The sequence below is a fragment of the Bufo bufo genome, chromosome 5 (genome assembly GCF_905171765.1).
Source record: "Bufo bufo chromosome 5, aBufBuf1.1, whole genome shotgun sequence".
NCBI classification, from domain to species: domain Eukaryota; kingdom Metazoa; phylum Chordata; class Amphibia; order Anura; family Bufonidae; genus Bufo; species Bufo bufo.
In genome coordinates, this window is record NC_053393.1 from 210,445,273 (window position 1) to 210,466,343 (window position 21,071).

Here is a 21,071-nt window from a genome sequence, read left to right on the forward strand (position 1 = left end):
GTTAGTGGAAAATGATGATTTTTTTTTTTTTTTTTTCATACAAAGTCTCATATTCCACTAACTTGTGACAAAAAATAAAAACTTCCATGAACTCACTATGCCCATCAGCGAATACCTTGGGGTCTCTTCTTTCCAAAATGGGGTCACTTGTGGGGTATTTATACTGCCCTGGCATTCTAGGGGCCCAAATGTGTGGTAAGGAGTTTGAAATCAAATTCTGTAAAAAATGACCTGTGAAATCCGAAAGGTGCTCTTTGGAATATGGGCCCCTTTGCCCACCTAGGCTGCAAAAAAGTGTCACACATCTGGTATCTCTGTATTCAGGAGAAGTTGGGGAATGTGTTTTGGGGTGTCTTTTTACATATACCCATGCTGGGTGAGAGAAATATCTTGGCAAAAGACAACTTTTCCCATTTTTTTATACAAAGTTGGCATTTGACCAAGATATTTATCTCACCCAGCATGGGTATATGTAAAAAGACACCCCAAAACACGCGAATCTGCGTACAGCGGTCCGGAGGTGGTTAAATGGCACCACTTCCAGTTCCCCTTACCTTGCAGGCTCTGTAGAGATACTTTTTATCTTGAGTGTGATGATAGAGAGATAAGAAGGCATATCCGTTTCCTGAAGTTCCATGACAGATGCTATATCCTTTTCTTAGAAGACCTCTATGCCAAATAACATCACCACACTCCACGGCATCTTTCAAGTACTTATCTTCTTTGAATAGCTAAAAAAAAAATAAAAGAAAATAAAGGAAAAAAGTTATAACAAAAACCCCAAACTTTCATTAGTGGAGGTCGTGCTTGCACATTATAGGAAAAAGTGTCAGCCTCTCTGGTGGCCGGGACCATGGTAGCACACATAGGCTAGTGCTTTTTCCTATATTGTGCAAGCACTACCACCACTGATGGATTGCAGGGTGGTCTGTAACCATGGAAACGAGCAGTGTATAATGTGATGGAAAAATGAATCCAGCCAGTAAAGGAAGCAATATGGACAATAACAATACATTAGTAAGTGCCTTGTATTAACTTTATCTACATGATAAATGCCACTTACTGAAGTGAGACAATCCCTTTAATATATGTGTGAACACTGGCATAACTATAGGGGTTGCAGCGGTCACAGTAGCGACCGGGCCCTGGCCCCCCTTGCCAGTGGTAGTGTACTTTTCCATTTATAAGATGCAGTGCATAATGGAAGCACTCACTAGTATGCAGGAGGTGAGGGAGTGAAGCACTGTGAGCACTGTACTTACCCCCTCCTCCCTTCTTGCTGTTCTTAGGTCCCGTGCTCCTGTGTCCTTGCTGCCTGCAGCGTCAGGACATACAGAGCGCACTCTGACCTGACGCTGCAGGAGGTTAGGTGACTGTGCAGCGCGGGCCCTAAGAACAGAAGAGAGCCAGGACAGGGAGAGTGGAAGCAGAAGAGGTAAGTTACTTTATTATTTTACAGTCTGATCTGAGGTCTGATATGGGGGTCTGAAGGGTCTAATGGGGGGTCTTGAGGTCTGACTGGGGCTCTGGAGAGGTCTAATGGGGGAGGTCTGGAGAGGTCTAATGGGGGAGGTCTGGAGAGGTCTAATGGGGAGGTCTGGAGAGGTCTAATGGGGGGGGTCTGGAGAGGTCTAATGGGGGGGGTCTGGAGAGGTCTAATGGGGGGGGGGGGTCTGGAGAGGTCTAATGGGGGGGGGGGTCTGGAGAGGTCTAATGGGGGGGGGGTCTGGAGAGGTCTAATGGGGGGGGGTCTGGAGAGGTCTAATAGGGGGGTCTGGAGAGGTCTAATGGGGGGGGGGGGGTCTGGAGAGGTCTAATGGGGGGGGTCTGGAGAGGTCTAATGGGGGGGGGTCTGGAGAGGTCTAATGGGGGGGTCTGGAGTGGTCTAATAGGGGGTCTTGATGTCTGACTGGGGCTCTGGAGAGGTCTAATGGGGGAGGTCTGGAGAGGTCTAATGGGGGGGGGTCTGGAGAGGTATAATGGGGGGGGGGTTCTGGAGAGGTCTAATGGGGGGGGGTTCTGGAGAGGTCTAATGGGGGGGGGGGGTTCTGGAGAAGTCTAATGAGTTGTCTGGAGGTCTGACAGGGGTCTGGAGAGGTCTAATGGGGGTATGGAGGTCTGATTGGGGGTCTGGAGGTCTAATATGGGGGTTTAGAGGTCTAGTGGGAGTCTGGAGATCTAATGGGGGTCTGGTCTGAGGTGTAATGGGGCTCTGGAGGTCTGGTCTGAGGTCTGATATGGGGTCTGAAATGGGGGTCTGGAGGTCTAATGGGGGTCTTATCTGAGGTCTGATATTGGGTCGGGGTCTGACATGGGAGTCTGTTCTTAGGTCTAAAACTGGGGTCTGACAGAGGTCTGAAGGGCGTCTAGTCTAAGATGGGGGGGTCTCATTTAGGGTTTTATATGGGGTCTGATCTGAAAGGAAGGGGGTATTTTTTTGTACTGGCGCACAATATAAAGGGGTGTTTTTGTACTGACGCACTGTGTGGTACGAGTATTTTCAGGGGGACTGTTTCTGCAGGATGGTATTGGGGGACACAGCGGACACAGTATTGTGGGGGGCAGGATGGGACGTTGAGAAGGTGGGAGGATGATGGAAAAGTAGGAAAGTAAGATGTCTGTGTTAAACTCTGCAGAGACGAGGCGCGGCTGAAAGAAGTCACCATGGCATCTGGTCTGACAGGTGAAATAGAGGAAAGAGAATATCTACATCAGAGAAGAGAAGTCACTGGATGTAAGAGGTATTGTATGTTCTGTAGCGCTTTATGTAATGTTTTCCAAGTATGTCCGCTTTTTTTTTCTCGTATGAGCGCTGCCTTCTCAGCTCTTTTTACCTGCTCATCACTGCAAATGTTGCGGCAAGCAGGTGAACAGAGCAGAGAAAGCAGCTCTTATATGAACGCTGCCCTCTCTTCAAACAGCTGATCGGCAGGGGTCCCAGGGGACCCCCTCCAATCTGATATTGATGACCTATTCTGAGGATAGGTTGTCAGTAGTAAAAAGAGGACAACCCCTTTAACAGTAGGACTGGAGGTAAGGGGTTAGGTTGAGAATTTGGCATGGGGGGGTAAAATTTTTGCCTTGGGCAGCAGAGAAGCTAGGTGCACCAGCGCTGAGGGAATGGGGGGGGAGGGGGCCTGAGCTGAACGCTTGCACCAGGGCCCATGAGCCTTTGGCTATGCACCTGCGTATGAACCTGGAACAGTACATAAAAAAAAAAAAAAAATATCACATTATACCCCTTACCATCACTTCATAGTGAGCCACTTTAATAAAATCCACCAGAAGATGGACATATGTGAAGGAGAACAACAGGCTCTGCCTTTTTCACCGTCTGGATATACCGCTATACAGTATATTCCGATAATATATTCCTGTTGCTAATACCAAGGACCTGCTGACCTATTTCATACTGGCGCTTTCATTCTTTTGATGTGATTTGGTTGATTTCTGCCCATTAAGACAAGATTTTATAGTCTTTATGGCAGCAGTTACCTAACTCTGGGTCTACTCTGCTTGCCGCAACACTTATGGTACTTTCACACTAGCATTAGAAGAATCCAGCAGGCAGTTCCGTTGCCAGATCCGGAAATCCATATGCAAACGGATATCATTTGTTTCCGGATCCGGCTGACAAATGAATTACAATACCAGTGTCATCCGGAAAAAAAGATTTTTGTATAACTTACCAGTAAAATCTCTTTCTCGCTCTTCCTTGGGGGACACAGGAAATCTTGGGTATAGCTCAACTCCCTAGGAGGCGTGACACTAAGTGAAAACTGTTAAGTCCCTCCTCCAGCAGCTATTCCCTCAGCCTGGAGAGAGAGACTACCAGTTGCGTGCCCAAGTAGTGAAATAAAGACAATGGCCAACCATGTAAAACCAAACAAGTCAACTACCTGACAGGGGCAACCAAACCGTAACGGCAAACCAAAACAATGGGTGGGTGCTGTGTCCCCCAAGGAAGAGCGAGAAAGAGATTTTACTGGTAAGTTATAAAAAAATCTCGTTTTCTCGCCCAATTCCTTGGGGGACACAGGAAACCTTGGGATGTTCAAAAGCAGTCCAAGAGGGGAGGGACCACAGCCCAAGATGAAAACCACCGGAGGCATCAAGAAACCGCCGCCTGCAAGACCAGGCAGCCCAAAGCAGCATCCGCCGAAGCATAGGTGTTCACCCTGTAGAACTTGGTGAAAGTGTGCAAGGAAGACCAGGTGGCTTACACAGTTGTTCAGCCGAAGCCTGATGCCTCTGAGCCCAAGAGGCACCAACCGCTCTGGTAGAATGAGCGGTAATACCAAAGGGCGTCTCCTTTCCCTTGGCGCGGTAAGCTTCAGCAATAGCCATCTTGATGAAGCGGGCAAGAAGCACCCTGGACGCCGCCAACCCCTTGCGCGGACCTTCCGGAACCACAAAGAGAGAGTCCGTGCGCCGAAAGGGACCAGTGACTTCCAGGTAAATCCTCAGGGCCCTAACAACATCCAGGCGGTGAAGCTCCCGTTCTCGAGGATGAGAAGGGAACGGACAAAGGGAAGGGAGGACGATGTCCTCATTGAGGTGAAAAGCGGATACCACCTTCGGAAGGAAGTCAGGAACCAGACGGAGAACCACCTTATCCTGGTGGAAGACCAAAAGGGGTTCCGTGCAAGAAAGTGCCGCCAATTCAGACACCCGCCGAAGGGACGTGATGGCCACAAGGAAAATGACCTTGCAGGACAAAAGGCGAAGAGAAACCTTCCGCAAGGGCTCGAAGGGGGGCAGACTGGAGAGCCGCAAGCACCACATTAAGGTCCCAGGGTGAAATGGGAGTGCGATACGGGGGGACAGAGTGAGCGACTCCCTGGAGAAAGGTCTTGACAGGACCGAGAGGAGCCAGAGGACGCTGGAAGAGGATGGAAAGCGCCGAGATCTGACCCTTTAACGAACTGAGACCCAGACCCAGGTCCAGACCAGACTGCAAGAAGGACAAGACCGTGGGAAGGGAAAAACTAGGAAGATGAACATCCAGGGTTTCGCAAAAAAACAGGCTTTCGTGCGCGGATCATGGTACAAACCACATCCGCAGAAAACCCCCGTCGCGTTAAAACTGCGGTCTCAATAGCCATGCCGTTAAACGTAGCGACCCTAAATGCTGGTGGAAGATCGGCCCTTGAGAGAGGAGGTCTTCTCTTAGAGGAAGCAGCCAAGGTGCGTCTCCCAGGAGCAGCATTAGGTCGGCGTACCAAGGCCGTTGAGGCCAATCCGGGGCTATCAGAACCGTAGGCATGCCCTCTGCCGCGATTTTCCGGAGAACCCGTGGTAGAAGAGGGAGGGGCGGAAAAATGTAGAGGAGGGAGAATTTCGTCCATGGAAGAACGAGCGCGTCGGCGCCGTACGCCCTTGGGTCCTTGGACCTGGACAGGAAGGTGGGGAGCTTGTGGTTGAGTCTGGAGGCCATGAGATCCACGTACGGACGGCCCCAACGGAGGCAAATGGACTCGAACACGTCGGGGTGCAGAGACCACTCGCCCGGGTCGATCGTCGTCCAGCTGAGGAAGTCCGCCACCCAGTTGTCCACCCCCGGAATGTAAATGGCTGACAGGGCCGGAACATGACTCTCCGCCCAGTGGAGGATGTGAGACACCTCCCGCATAGCCGCTGCGCTGCGAGTGCCCCCTTGATGATTTATATACGCCACAGATAGGAGAATCGCCCTCAGTTCCAAAATGTTTATCGGCAGTTTGGACTCCGATGGAGACCAAGTGCCCTGAATGGACTGGGGAGGAAACACCCCCCCCCCCAACCATGCAGACTGGCATCGGTGGTAACCACCAACCAGGTCATTGGCAGAAAGGATTTTCCCTGGAGGGGAGTCCGTAACCACCAGAGAAGGGAGGACCGAACATGGGGGGGGAGGGGGAAGGGCCAATCCAGACTCTCCTGGGACTTGTCCCAGGCAGATAGAATTGCCGTCTGGAAGATGCGGGAGTGATACTGCGCAAAGGGAATCTCTTCGAAACAGGACACCATCTGTCCTAATACCCGCATGCTGAGCCGGAAGGACGGACGGCGATGGAGAAGCAGGGTCCGAACCGACTGGTGAAGGAGCAGGTGCTTCTCCGGTGGGAGCCGAACCTCCGCCGCTTCTGTATCCAGAAGCATCCCCAGAAAGAGGAGTTGCCTGGACGGGATAAGCGAGGACTTGGGAAGTTTGAATATCCACCCGAACCGCTCCAAGGTTTGCAGCGTGAGGTTCACGCTGGTGGACGTCAGCGAAAAGGAGGGCGCCTTGATGAGCAGATCGTCCAAGTAGAGAAGCAGAAAAACGCCCCTGGAGCGGAGCAAGGCCAGGACAGGGGCAAGGACCTTGGTGAACACCCGAGGAGCAGTCGCCAGGCCGAAGGGGAGGGCGACAAATTGGTAATGGCCGTTCCTCAAAGCGAAGGAAACACTGGTGACATCGAGCGATCGGGACGTGTAGGTAAGCATCCTGGATATCGATAGATGACAGAAACTCCCCTTTTTTCAGAGAGGCCACCGCTGATCTGAGGGACTCCATCCGGAACCGCCGTAGACGGAGGAAACGGTTCAACCGCTTGAGGTCCAATATGGGTCTTACCGAACCTTCCTTTTTGGGGACCACAAAAAGGATCGAATAGAACCCCCTGAATCGGTCCTCTAGAGGAACAGGAGTGATCACTCCTTTTTCCAGAAGAATGCGAATGGCTTCAGAGAAGTCGGCCGCACTTTGGGGATCCCTCGGGACACGGGAGCGAAAAAAGCGAACTGGGGGGACGGACGCGAATTCGAGTTTGTACCCGGAAGATACAACTTCGAGGGCCCAGGCGTCGGAGACATGCGACTGCCAGATGTCCCTGAACAGGAGGAGTCGTCCCTGGGTGCACCTTCAGGCGGGGTTCTGCTTGGCCGAGGGAGGGCGAGTAGGCTGGGACTTACGCCAGGAGGGCTGAGTCCAAAAAAAAGGCTTCTTACGCCTATCTTGGGAAGAATTAGATGACGGACCGGACGCGGATCGAGAAGTGGAAGCCCTGCGGGAGGACCTAAAGCGAGAAAAACCAGGACGGCCTCGAATGGCGCTCTTGGTCCTAGGCTGGGGTAGATGGGTGCTCTTCCCCCCCGTGGCTTCGGAAATGATTTCATCCAGGCGGGTCCTGAATAAGCGAGAACCTGCGAAAGGAAGGCCAGCAAGAGACCGTTTGGAAGTGGTATCCGTCGTCCAAACCTTTAGCCAAAGTTCCCTTCTAGCTGAAACGGCCAGGGCAGATGAACGTGCCATGAGGGCACCTGCATCAAGGGAGGCCTCACAAATAAATTCCCCTGCCTGAACAACGAGTTGGGCCAAAGCACGGAGGTCCTGAATGGAGACGTCTAAATCAAGTTTCTGATCCAGCTGTGAGGCCCATTCTGAAACCGCTTTTCCGGCCCAGGCGGAAGCAAAAACTGGCCTGAGGGCAGAACCGGAGGCGGCAAATATGCCCTTAGTAATTGATTCCATGCGCCGGTCCTCAGCGGACTGAAGAGAGGAGCCGTCCGCCACAGGAATGGCCGTGCTTTCAGACAAGCGGGCCACAGGAGGGTCAACCTTAGGCGGAGACGCCCAAGTGGAGATGCAATCCGCCGGGAAGGGATAACAGATATCCAACTTCTTAGGGGGGGTAAAGCGGGCATCAGGGCGAGACCAAGCCTTAGAGACTACCGACGAGAAGTCGGCATGGAGAGGGAATACTGTGGACGCCTGCTTGGGGGCGTAAAAACGACACACCGGCCTTGTCAGAGCTGGGAGGATCAACGTGAATTTTAAAAGTGTCACGAATGCTGGTAATGAGATGGCCCACAGCAGAGGCCAGCTTGGACGGCAAGGCCGAGTCCATATCCCATTTCGAATCCACTAATTCTCCCTCTGAGGGCACGTCCTGTGAGGAGGAGGGGCCCGACTGAGACCGTACCCTTGGAGGTGACAGGGAAGCATCCATAGGATGACACGCATTCCGCCCTGGACCGCTTCTGGGGGTGCCGGGCCCTGGAGGCGTCGCTGGGAGCGAGCGACTCAGACGGGTCGGCCGAAGTAGCGAGCCGGAGGATACAGCAGGCGGCGTATCCGGCTCGGTGGTAGGCTGATCATTCGCAAGGCGGCCCACGACATTAGTGAGGCTTTCCACGGCCAGGGAGAGGGATTTAGCCCATTCAGGAGGATCCAAGAGAACACGGGGCGGCACAACAAGTGGCGGACCCTGTATTGGGACCTGGCATGGAGCGCAATGTGGGTCTGATTGCCCCTGTGGAAAGGGTGCATTACAGGCGGTACAGGCGTGGTACCAGGGTCCAGAGGCCCCTGAGGGATCGGACATGTTGGCTAGAAAGTATGGTATGGCCTTCCAGACTAGGGGCTGCTGGCACTAGGAAGGGGTTAACAGTCCTACCAGACCAACAGCAAACCGCAGGCAGCAGGCACCGGAGCACAAGCGCGATCCCTCCTCAGGTTAGGAGCGGCAGCAGAGATTGCTGGGCACTTGGGATGATTGGGAGGCGAGATAAGAGAGGAGCGGGAGGCAAGATAAGAGAAGAGCGGGAAGCAAAGCTCCGCCCCCTGTCAGTATCGTTCGCGCGCGCACGATTTAAATATATACATAAGGCCGGAAGTGAAGGCCTGTGGCACCGTAATGGCGCCGGAGGGTGCCGATTTCAACCCTTCTGCCCCCTGTATCCCACGAGACTGGGGCGGTAAGCGGCGCAAGGTACCGACCGCACCGGCAGAAGTGCGCCGCCGCGATCCCTGAGCGGCCGTTGCGCTGCCGGCCGGCATATAAGGGGTGCTCGGTCCTAGTGCCGAAGCAGGCAAGCCTGCCGGCGCATTCTGGGACCGCCGCTGCAGTCCCTGCGACGAATTAAGCACGATCAAGGGGCACTATCCCCTTGTACCATTGTAGAATTCTGCCCAACGCCGCCGGTTCGTCCCCTCGTCCCCCCTGCATATCGCCCCCCCTGAAGGAGTGGGGGCAGCCTGTAGTCCCAGAACAATTTGCATCCCGATAGTGAGGGGTGCAGGAGGGGGAGTGGGGAGAGAGAGAGAGGGAAGGTGGTGGGGAGCAGGGCTGGAACAGCCACTCTCACCATCCTGATGTCTTCACCCTCTGTCCACTCCAGCAGGGTTGCCCCTTCAGCCACTGGCACCGAAGTGGCAGGAAGCTGGAGAGGGGCTTGGCGTGTGGGAAACCCTTGCCCTGGCGGGATGCAGGGGAGCTGGGCTGCCCTGGTCCTCCTTTTCTTCAGTGGGGGAGGCAGCAGTGCGGATAGCCGTCACTGGCGCAGCGCGACCCCGGGAGAAACAGAGAGGTCCAGGCGTCTCTGTTGTCCCTGTGAAAAATAGAAAAAATAAAAAAATAACATAAAATAAATAAAATAGAAAAAAATGAAAGATAAAAGACAGCTCTGCAGAGCAGGGAGTGTCTTGCCTCCTTGGACACTAAGCAAAAAACTGGTAGTCTCTCTCTCCAGGCTGAGGGTATAGCTGCTGGAGGAGGGGCTTAACAGTTTTCACTTAGTGTCACGCCTCCTAGGGAGTTGAGCTAGGCGAGAAAAATGGATCCGGTATATATATTTTTTTCACATTTTTTAAGGTCTGCGCATGCGCAGACCGAAAAACCGGATCCATCAATGCGGCAATTTCCTGAACACTTGGTACCGGATCTGGCATTAATACATTTCAATGGAAATCCGGCAATCCAGCAAGTGTTCCGGACGGAAGAGAAGACATCCTGATGCATACTGAACAGAATGCTTTCCATTCAGAATGCATTAGGACGGAACTCAATACCGGAAAACTTTAACGCTAGTGTGAGAGTAGCCTAAGCCGAGAAGTGCCAAACTGTGCGGCACCTGTTGGCGAGATGTTAAATGCTCGAATAACATTTCTTAGTTATGTCATAGCAAACATTTTAAAGGGGTTCTCCAGGAATTAAGAAAATGAAAATACTTAAATATTACTTTATTAGAAATATATTCCCAAATACCTTACATTAGTTATAATGGCTCGTTTTGTATAGGGAGTGATCATTAGGAAAAACAAAATGGCCGATGTCCTATTAGTACACACAAAACCTGTCCTAATTACACAGGAGGAAAAGTTACTTCACAACACTGAGGTAAAGAGCTGCCTCATCCTCCTCTCTGCTCTGCTTGTCAGGGGTTATGATCCTGAATACAGTTTAATATGGTCATCAGCTGAATCTTTGTAGGAATGGAGTTCATGAGCAGATGTGGCTAATGAGCAGCAGCACTTGTATGCAGTCTCCATTACCACAGTCTGTCCTGTCTTTACTTCATGTCTCTTCATGAACTCCATTCCTACAGAGATTCAGCTGAAGATCTTGTCATCTGTATTCAGGATCATAATCCCTGACAAGTAAGAGAGGAGGATCAGGCAGCTTATTACCGCAGTGTGAAGTAACTTGTCCTCCTGTGTGATTAGGACAGGTTTTGTGTGGACTAATAGGACAGCGGACATTTTGTTTCTCCTAATCATTGCTCCCTAGACAAAACGAGTCATTATAACTAATGAAAGGTATTTGGGAATATATTTATAATAAAGTAATATTGACATATTTTCATTTTTTTAATTTCCGGAGAACCCCTTTAATTGAACCAATTAGATGTATATGCAATCAGTCTGTTGTAATAGTCTACTGTAACTTAACCACCTAGTGAGTGCCCAGAGTCAGAGATAGTCGCGTACAAGTGCTCTGCTATCTCTAGCAGTCCCATAGGGCTGAATGGAACATATGCATATATACATATGACACAGTGCCCCTGTTCTCATGATTAACAGGGGCCCCAGTGGTCGGATGTCTGTGGATAGGGAATAAGTGTCTGTACTGGGACAACCCCTTTTAAAGTGGTTGGCCTATCTCACACATTGGTGGCATATCCCTAGGCTATGCCACCAATGTCTGAAAGGTGTGGGTCCCATCTCTAGAACGGAGCCTGCAAAATGAAGGAGAGTGCATGAGGCATGCATGGCCCGCCCTCCATTCATTTCTATGAGCCAGTGGAAATAGCTGTCTCAGCTATTTCCATCAGCCCCATTTAAGTGAATGGAGTGGTGGTCGTGCTTGGTGCGCTTCCAATTCTTTCCTATGGGACTTCTGAAAATAGTCAAGTGTGCCGCTTGGCTATTTCCAGCACTCTAGAATGGAGGGCGGCTGCACTCTGCTTCACTTTGTGGGCTCCAGTCTAGAGATAGGTGCAGATCCCAGACGAGGGACGCCCACCTATCAGACATTGGTGGCATATCCAAGCGAGATGGGCCAACCTCTTTAAAGGTATTTTCCTACCATCAGCACTAATCCATAGAAGATCCTACCGTTTTGACCTTGGGAAGTACCCAGAATGAAAGGGCTGCATACTTGCCCTAACGAGTCATGGCCCATTTATTTTAGACATTACTGAGGGTTTTAATGATTGGACTCTCGCTGATCAGACACTATCAATGTTAGTGGTAGGAAAAACCCTTTTGAACCCCTCAGTTTTAAAGCCCTGATTCTGGCTGAACCCTAGATAATTATCAATGTGCTTTAAAGGGTTTACCAACTTGAATAGGTTATCAGTGTCAACGTGATGTATAGATTTAAGTCTCCTTCTAGAATTTACATTATATTTGAAGATTTACAACACACTAATAAAGAATATAAAAACACTGGCTGATGTGTACCTTGTGGGCCTGAAGAAGCATGTGTATGACTCCTGGTGCTCCATGGCACCAGTGTACCAACCGATCTGTTTCATTGCTCAAAGACGACGGATAATTCCCAGACCTGAACTTCTTGTGACGTACGTAGTCAATACTTGGTTTCACCAGCTCAGTCAAGGTTTCTTGGTCTACTTTTGCTAAAGGCTGAAATAAAAAAGACCTTAACACAAAATTTCTCAGAAGCATAGAAAATCATGGATATCTTTAGACAGGAAATCAGTCAATAAATATTAAGTTAATCTAATCTTTTCCGGCAAGCTAATGAAATCCAATAATTTAATATCCTGGAGATGAATGTGGAGTTCCCCAGCAACATAGTAGAAAAACCTACTTCAAATCAAAGGCTCACTTTATGAACAAGCAAAAGGCAAACGAGCAAAGCTGGCCATACACATAAGAGAAAAGATAACTGAAGACAATAATTTTGTCAGTATTGGCTTGCCATCTAATGTGTGTGGGGCCTTCACAACGTATGACTCCACAAAGTTGACCAAATTTCACACTGTTTTCAGGGTATGTCTAAAGACCCGGAATATTTGATCATTTCATCAGAAATGCCAAAGGTGAATTATGCCTTCCAAGCGACTCAAGCACTTGGCAGGAGACATAGAAATCTGTGAACACATACCTTTGTGGTTGTTCCTAGCTTTAACCTGTTATTCAAGTTACGTGGCAGGTGCCTGAGGAACCCTGTAAGTACTCCAGGTTTCACTTGTAAACCAACATTTGCCACTTTGCCCTAATTGACAGCACCAGCCTTATCTGACGTCACTGGTATCCCATTTGAAGCCTGCTGTTCGTGGCTAGATGCATGCCTTTCAAGTATGCGCCGCTGACATAGTCTGTGCACCCAGTGATTGAATGGCGCCTGCGCATGATTTCAATTGGGGTGCCATTGATATCCGAAAAGCTTGGTACTGTCAATGTGGGAAAAAAAGGGGAGGCGTCGGACACTTGCCAAAAATAAGACCTCCTTCGTGCACTTGCCATCTAATTGGCATAGTGTAGGGCTGAAACGATTCTCGATTAAATCGAGTAATTTGACACAAAAAAAAACCTTGATGCAAATTTTTTGCATCGAAGATGCGTTTGTGTCATGTGACCACGGAGCGGGAGTGAAGCGCTTGCTATTACTCCCACTCTGTGGTCTCCCGCTGCGCTTGGAATACGCACCTTTCCAGCAGGGGGCCTCCGGACACTTCACAGCACGTCGCGGAACGATAGAGTGTCGGCGGAGCCCCTGCTGGAAAGGTAAGTTGGTAAAACGGAGGGGGTGGGGGCGCGACTAAGGCCAGAGTGCATAGCGTCATAGCAACCAATGACGCTGTGCAATCCGGGTGTCAGGAGGAGCAGGGCAGCAGAGACTATGGCACAATGGGGGGAGGGATGATGGCACTGGGGTGGGGGAGTGGAGCTGGTGGCACTGGGGTGGGGGAGTGGAGCTGGTGGCACTGGGGAGGGGGAGTGGAGCTGGTGGCACTGGGGAGGGGGAGTGGAGCTGGTGGCACTGGGGAGGGGGAGTGGAGCTGGTGGCACTGGGGAGGGGGAGGGGAGCTGGTGGCACTGGGGTGGGGGAGTGGAGCTGGTGGCACTGGGGAGGGGGAGTGGAGCTGGTGGCACTGGGGAGGGGGAGTGGAGCTGGTGGCACTGGGGAGGGGGAGTGGAGCTGGTGACACTGGGGAGGGGGAGTGGAGCTGGTGGCACTGAAGTGGGGGAGTGGAGCTGGTGGCACTGAAGTGGGGGAGTGGAGCTGATGGCACTGGGGTGGGGGAGTGGAGCTGATGGCACTGGGGTGGGGGAGTGGAGCTGATGGCACTGTGGTGGGGAAGTGGAGCTGATGGCACTGTGGTGGGGAAGTGGAGCTGATGGCACTGGGGTGGGGGAGTGGAGCTGATGGCACTGGGGTGGGGAAGAGCTGATGGCACTGGGGTGGGGAAGAGCTCATGGCACTGGGGTGGGGAAGAGCTCATGGCACTGGGGGGAACTGATGCACTTGGGCTGATCGCACAGTGGGGAACAAAGGGTGTTGGGGACTGATGTCAGGGGGTCTTATGAGTTTTTATAAAGGAAAACAGTCTATAAATTTATTTTTTGTTATTCGAGTACTCAATTCATCGTAAACAATAAATCAATAGAATACTCGATTACTAAAATAATTGTTTACTGCAGCCCTAGCATAGTGGAATAAAGTGTCATTTGGTGCATTGCTTTTGGAATAAAGTCAAAAAGGTAAGTGTCCACAGGTTTCAAGTTGTTTAGCAGTCACATGGCAGACCTAATATCCACCTCACCGACTCACGCTTTACCTGCATCAGCATATAGTAAATGCCAGCCAATCCATGGGCCGCTCCCACGTACTGCTTCTTGTGCCATTGATACAGCAGAGGACAGCGTTCTGTCTTGTGCTCTTCTTTGGACAAATTCTTCCCAGACTCAATGATGGCATCCACAAGCTATTGAGGGAGAAAGCACTTTAAGTCATTCTTTTCAAGCATCCACTCAGAAATCTCCAGTGCTGGCATATTAGCCCCAGGTCCAGTTAGATGTCACTACAGGGTTCCTCCAGCGTTTTTCCTCTAGCTGCTTTCCTAACGTGACAGAAGGCTCAGCCGCTGAGGACCTTGGATTTACATCGGGGTATAAAGCTGCTTTCACGCGCCTCTATACAGGGAGTGCAGAATTATTAGGCAAGTTGTATTTTTGAGGATTAATTTTATTATTGAACAACAACCATGTTCTCAATGAACCCAAAAAACTCATTAATATCAAAGCTGAATATTTTTGGAAGTAGTTTTTAGTTTGTTTTTAGTTTTAGCTATTTTAGGGGGATATCTGTGTGTGCAGGTGACTATTACTGTGCATAATTATTAGGCAACTTAACAAAAAACAAATATATACCCATTTCAATTATTTATTTTTACCAGTGAAACCAATATAACATCTCAACATTCACAAATATACATTTCTGACATTCAAAAACAAAACAAAAACAAATCAGTGACCAATATAGCCACCTTTCTTTGCAAGGACACTCAAAAGCCTGCCATCCATGGATTCTGTCAGTGTTTTGATCTGTTCACCATCAACATTGCGTGCAGCAGCAACCACAGCCTCCCAGACACTGTTCAGAGAGGTGTACTGTTTTCCCTCCTTGTAAATCTCACATTTGATGATGGACCACAGGTTCTCAATGGGGTTCAGATCAGGTGAACAAGGAGGCCATGTCATTAGATTTTCTTATTTTATACCCTTTTTTGCCAGCCACGCTGTGGAGTACTTGGACGCGTGTGATGGAGCATTGTCCTGCATGAAAATCATGTTTTTCTTGAAGGATGCAGACTTCTTCCTGTACCACTGCTTGAAGAAGGTGTCTTCCAGAAACTGGCAGTAGGACTGGGAGTTGAGCTTGACTCCACCCTCAACCTGAAAAGGCCCCACAAGCTCATCTTTGATGATACCAGCCCAAACCAGTACTCCACCTCCACCTTGCTGGCGTCTGAGTCAGACTGGAGCTCTCTGCACTTTACCAATCCAGCCACGGGCCCATCCATCTGGCCCATCAAGGCTCACTCTCATTTCATCAGTCCATAAAACCTTAGAAAAATCAGTCTTGAGATATTTCTTGGCCCAGTCTTGACGTTTCAGCTTGTGTGTCTTGTTCAGTGGTGGTCGTCTTTCAGCCTTTCTTACCTTGGCCATGTCTCTGAGTATTGCACACCTTGTGCTTTTGGGCACTCCAGTGATGTTGCAGCTCGGAAATATGGCCAAACTGGTGGCAAGTGGCATCTTGGCAGATGCACGCTTGACTTTTCTCAGTTCATGGGCAGTTATTTTGCGCCTTGGTTTTTCCACACGCTTCTTGCGACCCTGTTGACTATTTTGAATAAAACGCTTGATTGTTCGATGATCACGCTTCAGAAGCTTTGCAATTTTAAGAGTGCTGCATCCCTCTGCAAGATATCTCACTATTTTTGACTTTTCTGAGCCTGTCAAGTCCTTCTTTTGACCCATTTTGCCAAAGGAAAGGAAGTTGCCTAATAATTATGCACACCTAATATAGGGTGTTGATGTCATTAGACCACACCCCTTCTCATTACAGAGATGCACATCACCTAATATGCTTAATTGGTAGTAGGCTTTCGAGCCTATACAGCTTGGAGTAAGACAACATGCATAAAGAGGATGATGTGGTCAAAATACTCATTTGCCTAATAATTCTGCACTCCCTGTAGAACAGGAACAGCAGCCAGTTTTACAGACATTTGATTTATTCCTAGTGTTCGGTGACCTTTCTGTCACCATGCAAATGTTTGTGAAAGGTCAGACAACCATTGACATCAATGTGATGAAACACGAGAAATGCTACGGCCATGTTTAACCATTGTCGATGACTAACCTCTTTGATGGTGGCTTGAGGCACCGTGTCTGGACCGATCTCAGCATTTAGATACAGCAACGCATAGAGATATCCAGCCCTTCCATACAGCAGTTCATCCGGGAGCTCAGAGTCCGTGCTGACCACCCCTCGATGCAAGGCCAGTAACCTAAATGTCAAAGGTTACAAGAGATTAGACTACGAATTCTGTCCAGTCGGCAAATGTATTCACTGGGATTATAACACCCTATGGTGCATTTCTGAAAGTGTCGAAAACAAAAACTGTCTTTGTTGCCCATCCCGACCAATCGCGCAGCAGCTTTTATTTGGTTTTGTTTTTTGCAAATCCGTTTATTGTTTTGTTAGGATTAGGGCTGGGCGACGTGGCTTAAAATCTATATCGCGTTATAATTTGAAGCATGTGCGATATAACGATATATCGCGATATATTATTTTCTTTTGTATGTAAACAAATTATAAAACTGTTCAAGAAATGTTTAAGATGTGCATTGTGTAACAGATCTTTCTCTAAACAATGTAAAGATAAAGTGTCCCACAGCAAGCGCCATCAGCCCCATGCCATTGCCATCATCCATGTCCCCCATCCAGCGCCATCAGCCCTATGCCATTGCCATCATCCATGTCCCCCATCCAGCGTCATCAGCCCCATGCCATTGCCATCATCCATGTCCCCCAGCCAGCGCCATCAGCCCCATGCCATTGCTATCATCCATGTCCCCCATCCAGCGTCATCAGCCCCATGCCATTGCCATCATCCATGTCCCCCAGCCAGCGCCATCAGCCCCATACCATCATCCATGTCCCCCATCCAGCGCCATCAGCCCTATGCCATTGCCATCATCCATGTCCCCCATCCAGCGTCATCAGCCTCATGCCATTGCCATCATCCATGTCCCCCAGCCAGCGCCATCAGCCCCATGCCATTGCCATCATCCATGTCCCCCATCCAGCGCCATCAGCCCTATGCCATTGCCATCATCCATGTACCCCAGCCAGCCCCATCAGCCCCATGCCATTGCCATCATCCATGTCCCCCATCCAGCGTCATCAGCCCCATGCCATTGCCATCATCCATGTCCCCCAGCCAGCGCCATCAGCCCCATACCATCATCCATGTCCCCCAGCCAGCGCCATCAGCCCCATGCCATTGCCATCTGCCATCATCCATGATCCCCATCCAGCACCATCAGCCCCATGCCATTGCCATCATCCATGTCCCCCATCCAGCGTCATCAGCCTCATGCCATTGCCATCATCCATGTCCCCCAGCCAGCGCCATCAGCCCCATGCCATCATCCATGTCCCCCAGCCAGCGCCATCAGCCCCATGCCATTGCCATCTGCCATCATCCATGATCCCCATCCAGCGTCATCAGCCCCATGCCATTGCCATCATCCATGTCCCCCAGCCAGCGCCATCAGCCCCATACCATCATCCATGTCCCCCAGCCAGCGCCATCAGCCCCATGCCATTGCCATCTGCCATCATCCATGATCCCCATCCAGCACCATCAGCCCCATGCCATTGCCACCATCATCATCCATGTCCCCCAGCCAGCACCATCAGCCCCATGCCATTGCCATCATCCATGTCCCCCAGCCAGCGCCATCAGCCCCATACCATCATCCATGTCCCCCAGCCAGCGCCATCAGCCCCATGCCATTGACATTTGCCATCATCCATGTACCCCATCCAGCGCCATCAGCCCTATGCCATTGCCACCATCATCATCCATGTCCCCCATCCAGCCCCATGCCATTGCCACCATCATCATGTCCCACAGCCAGCGCCATCAGCCCCATGCCATTGCCAGTTTGCCACCATCATCATGTCCCCCAGCCAGCGCCATCAGCCCCATGCCATAGCCATCCATCCCCCAGCCCCCCTGCTAATATACTTACCTTTCCTGCAGGGTGTGCGGCTGGCTGATGGAGTCTGCAGGAGACGGACCGCGTCTTCTTCCCAGCATGCACTGGGAGGGACCTGACGTCACACACAGCGTCAGCCAGCGCGCTGATGATGTGTGCAGGCAATGCCCTGGCCAGTGCAGCGCAGTGCAGAGTCGGGAGGCCACAGAGCGGTGAGTGAAGGCTTCTTTAATTCACTACCGCTCCGTGGTCAACTATCTCGATATGGCGTTATAGACAAAATCTATATCGTTGCCCGAATTTATGACGATAATATTGTATATCGTTTATATCACCCACCCCTAATTTCAACAAACTAATACAGTACAACATAACCAGTATCAAGGCAATATATACTGAGAAATACAGACATTGGTAGACAATAATACCAGAAGGAAGGCATTCTAGCCGAAACGTGCGTCGGGGTACGTGGCTCTCCTGAGGTGGACATTACTGCTTTATGGGTATGTTACTTTATGGTGTGAGGTCGTTTCTTGCATAAGTAGTTGGTGCCTGTATATGTTACTTTTGGTACACTTGGCCATTTGCTATATGTTATAGGAAGATCGATCTTTGTATTTACTTGAGATCTCTCCTCCTCCTAGATTTTGTGTTCACTGACAGTGGGCACGGCCATTTAAGTGACCTATCTTTATACATATATATATATATACACACCTTTATTTACGGCTCCATTCTTAGGGTATCGATAGTCATTCCTTGTGTACTTCTAGAGATATGAACTTTGATATGATTTGGATACTTGTGATATTTATGTGATATTTCTACAGTTGTGTTCAAAATAATAGCAGTCAGAGATTACTAACCTAATCAATCACTGTTTTTGTTAGAATTGATATTTCTACATGGCAAATAATTTACTAGCAGGTGTAGTAGAGTAATAGAAATCGAACAGACCCAACAGTCATGACGTGCATGCTGCTGATTCTGTGTAATTGAATTACTAATTGAAAGGGGCATGTTCAAAATAATAGCAGTGTAGAGTTCAATGAGTGGGGTCATTCATTCTTTGAAAAACAGGTGGCAATTATTGCCCTTATTTAAGGAAGGAAGGCAGCAAATGTTGTACATGCTGGTTACAGTGCATTTCTCTCTAATTCGGAGGAAAATAGGTTGTTCCAGACATTGTTCAGAAGAACAGTGTACCTTAAATAAAAAGTTGATTGGAGAGGGGAAAACATATAAAGAAGTGCAGAAAATGATAGGCTGCTCAGCTAAAATGATCGCAAATGCTTTAAAATGGCAACCAAAACCTGAAACGTGGAAGAAAGTGAAAAACTACCATTCGAATGGATAGAAGAATAGCCAAAATGGCAAGGACTCAGCTCCAGGAAGATCAAAGAAGGTGTAAAGTTACCTGTGAGTACTGTTACAATTAGAAGACGCCCATGTGAAGCCAAGCTATCTGCAAGAAGCCCCCGCAAAGTCCCACTGTTGAAAAAAAGACCTGTGCTGAAGAGGTTACACTTTGCCAAAGAGCACATTGACTGATCTAAAGAGACATTTTGTGGACTGATGAAAGTAAGATTGTTCTTTTTGGGTCTAGTGGCCGGAGACAGTTTGTCAGACGACCCCCAAACACTGAATTTAAGTCACAGTACACTGTGAAGACAGTGAAGCATGGTGACGCAAGCATCATGATATGGGGATGTTTCTCATACTACGGTGTTGGGCCTATTTATCGCAGACCAGGGATCATGGATCAGATGAATACATCAGAATACCTGAAGAGGTCATGCTGCCTTATGCTGAAGAGGAAATGCCCTTGAAATGGGTGTTCCAACAAGACAACGACCCCAAACACACCAGTAAACGTGCAACATCTTGGTTCCAGACCAACAAGATTGATGTTATGGAGTGGCCAGCCCAATCCCCGGATCTTAATCCAATAGAAAACTTGTGGGGTGACATCAAAAATGCAGTTTCTCAGGCAAAACCAAGAAATAGAGAAGAACTGTGGAATGTAGTCCAATCATCCTGGGCTGGAATACCTGTTCACAGGGGCCAGAAGTTGGTTGACTCCATGCAACACAGATGTAACAGATGTCCAGGAGTTCTCAGAAACAGTGGTTATACCGCTAAATATTAGTAAAGTGATTCAAAGGAAAGCAAAATCTTCAAACATTTTTCAGTTTATATAGTGAATGTGTGAGTTTGTAAAGAAGAATAAAAACACTGCTATTTTGTTGAACAGTCTAATATTCACTTTTCTTCAATTTTTTTTTAGAGGAACAAAACAAATGTGATATATTTTTCTTCATGTTTTGATTTGGAATAGAATGTGTAGTGTTCCCAATGCATTTGTGTGTATGGAAATAAAAGCTATTAGAAGGATTTAGAGCTTTATTCACTTTTTTTTTTAAACACACTGCTATTATTTTGAACACAACTTTATATATCAGTGTATTTAGTGTATATTCCAGCCAATTGTGGTTGCCTTATTGCCCTCTACCTACTGGTTTATTGTGTTATGTCCCCTCAGGTGCAGTCCACCTTTTTATCTGATGTATTACATCATATATATATTTTTTATGAGAATTATTGAATAAAGTACATTTACATTTTGCTACTAAACCCGTTTAGTCTCAGCTTATCCTTTGTTTGTGTATTGTGTAGGGACAGGCGCGAATTAATGGGTAATGCCCAGTTGTCAATTTATACATACATTTCTGATAGGAATAACAGATCAGGGGTGGGAAGAACATTGAATTTTCAGAACCATGTAAAAAGGGAAAATATGTGCATTATAGTTTCTATAATCTACCGAGTATTTGAGAAGTTTACAGCTTCTGTTCTACTGGCATGGCACGGTTTCCAGCAGGGTGGATTTGATTTATAGATAGAATAACAACTTTTCATATTAGGTTGATTCTGTATTCATAGGTTTGTAGAAGTTAGGATTAAGGTCTTTTTCTCAAATCTGTTCATGTTATAACATTTTTGCTGTGAAGAAGAGGCATGTGATCTCTGCTGAGTCAAATTCAGTTTTGAGAACTGCAAA

General features: G+C 48.8%; 1 protein-coding gene across 2 annotated transcripts in view; it reads right to left on the reverse strand.

Moving 5' to 3' along the window:
• LANCL2 (LanC like 2) overlaps positions 1-21,071 on the reverse strand; it is an 87,663-nt gene that overhangs the window by 39,207 nt on the left and 27,385 nt on the right. For both annotated transcript variants that reach the window (XR_005779037.1, XM_040432389.1), the window contains exons 4-7: positions 16,143-16,290; positions 14,053-14,199; positions 11,708-11,890; positions 555-731 (exon numbers count right to left, since the gene is read on the reverse strand). Coding sequence is in view for 1 of the 2 variants with exons in the window: in XM_040432389.1 (XP_040288323.1) it covers positions 555-731; positions 11,708-11,890; positions 14,053-14,199; positions 16,143-16,290 (655 nt within the window). In the remaining variant the exon portion in view is untranslated. The remainder of the gene's footprint in view (positions 1-554; positions 732-11,707; positions 11,891-14,052; positions 14,200-16,142; positions 16,291-21,071) is intronic.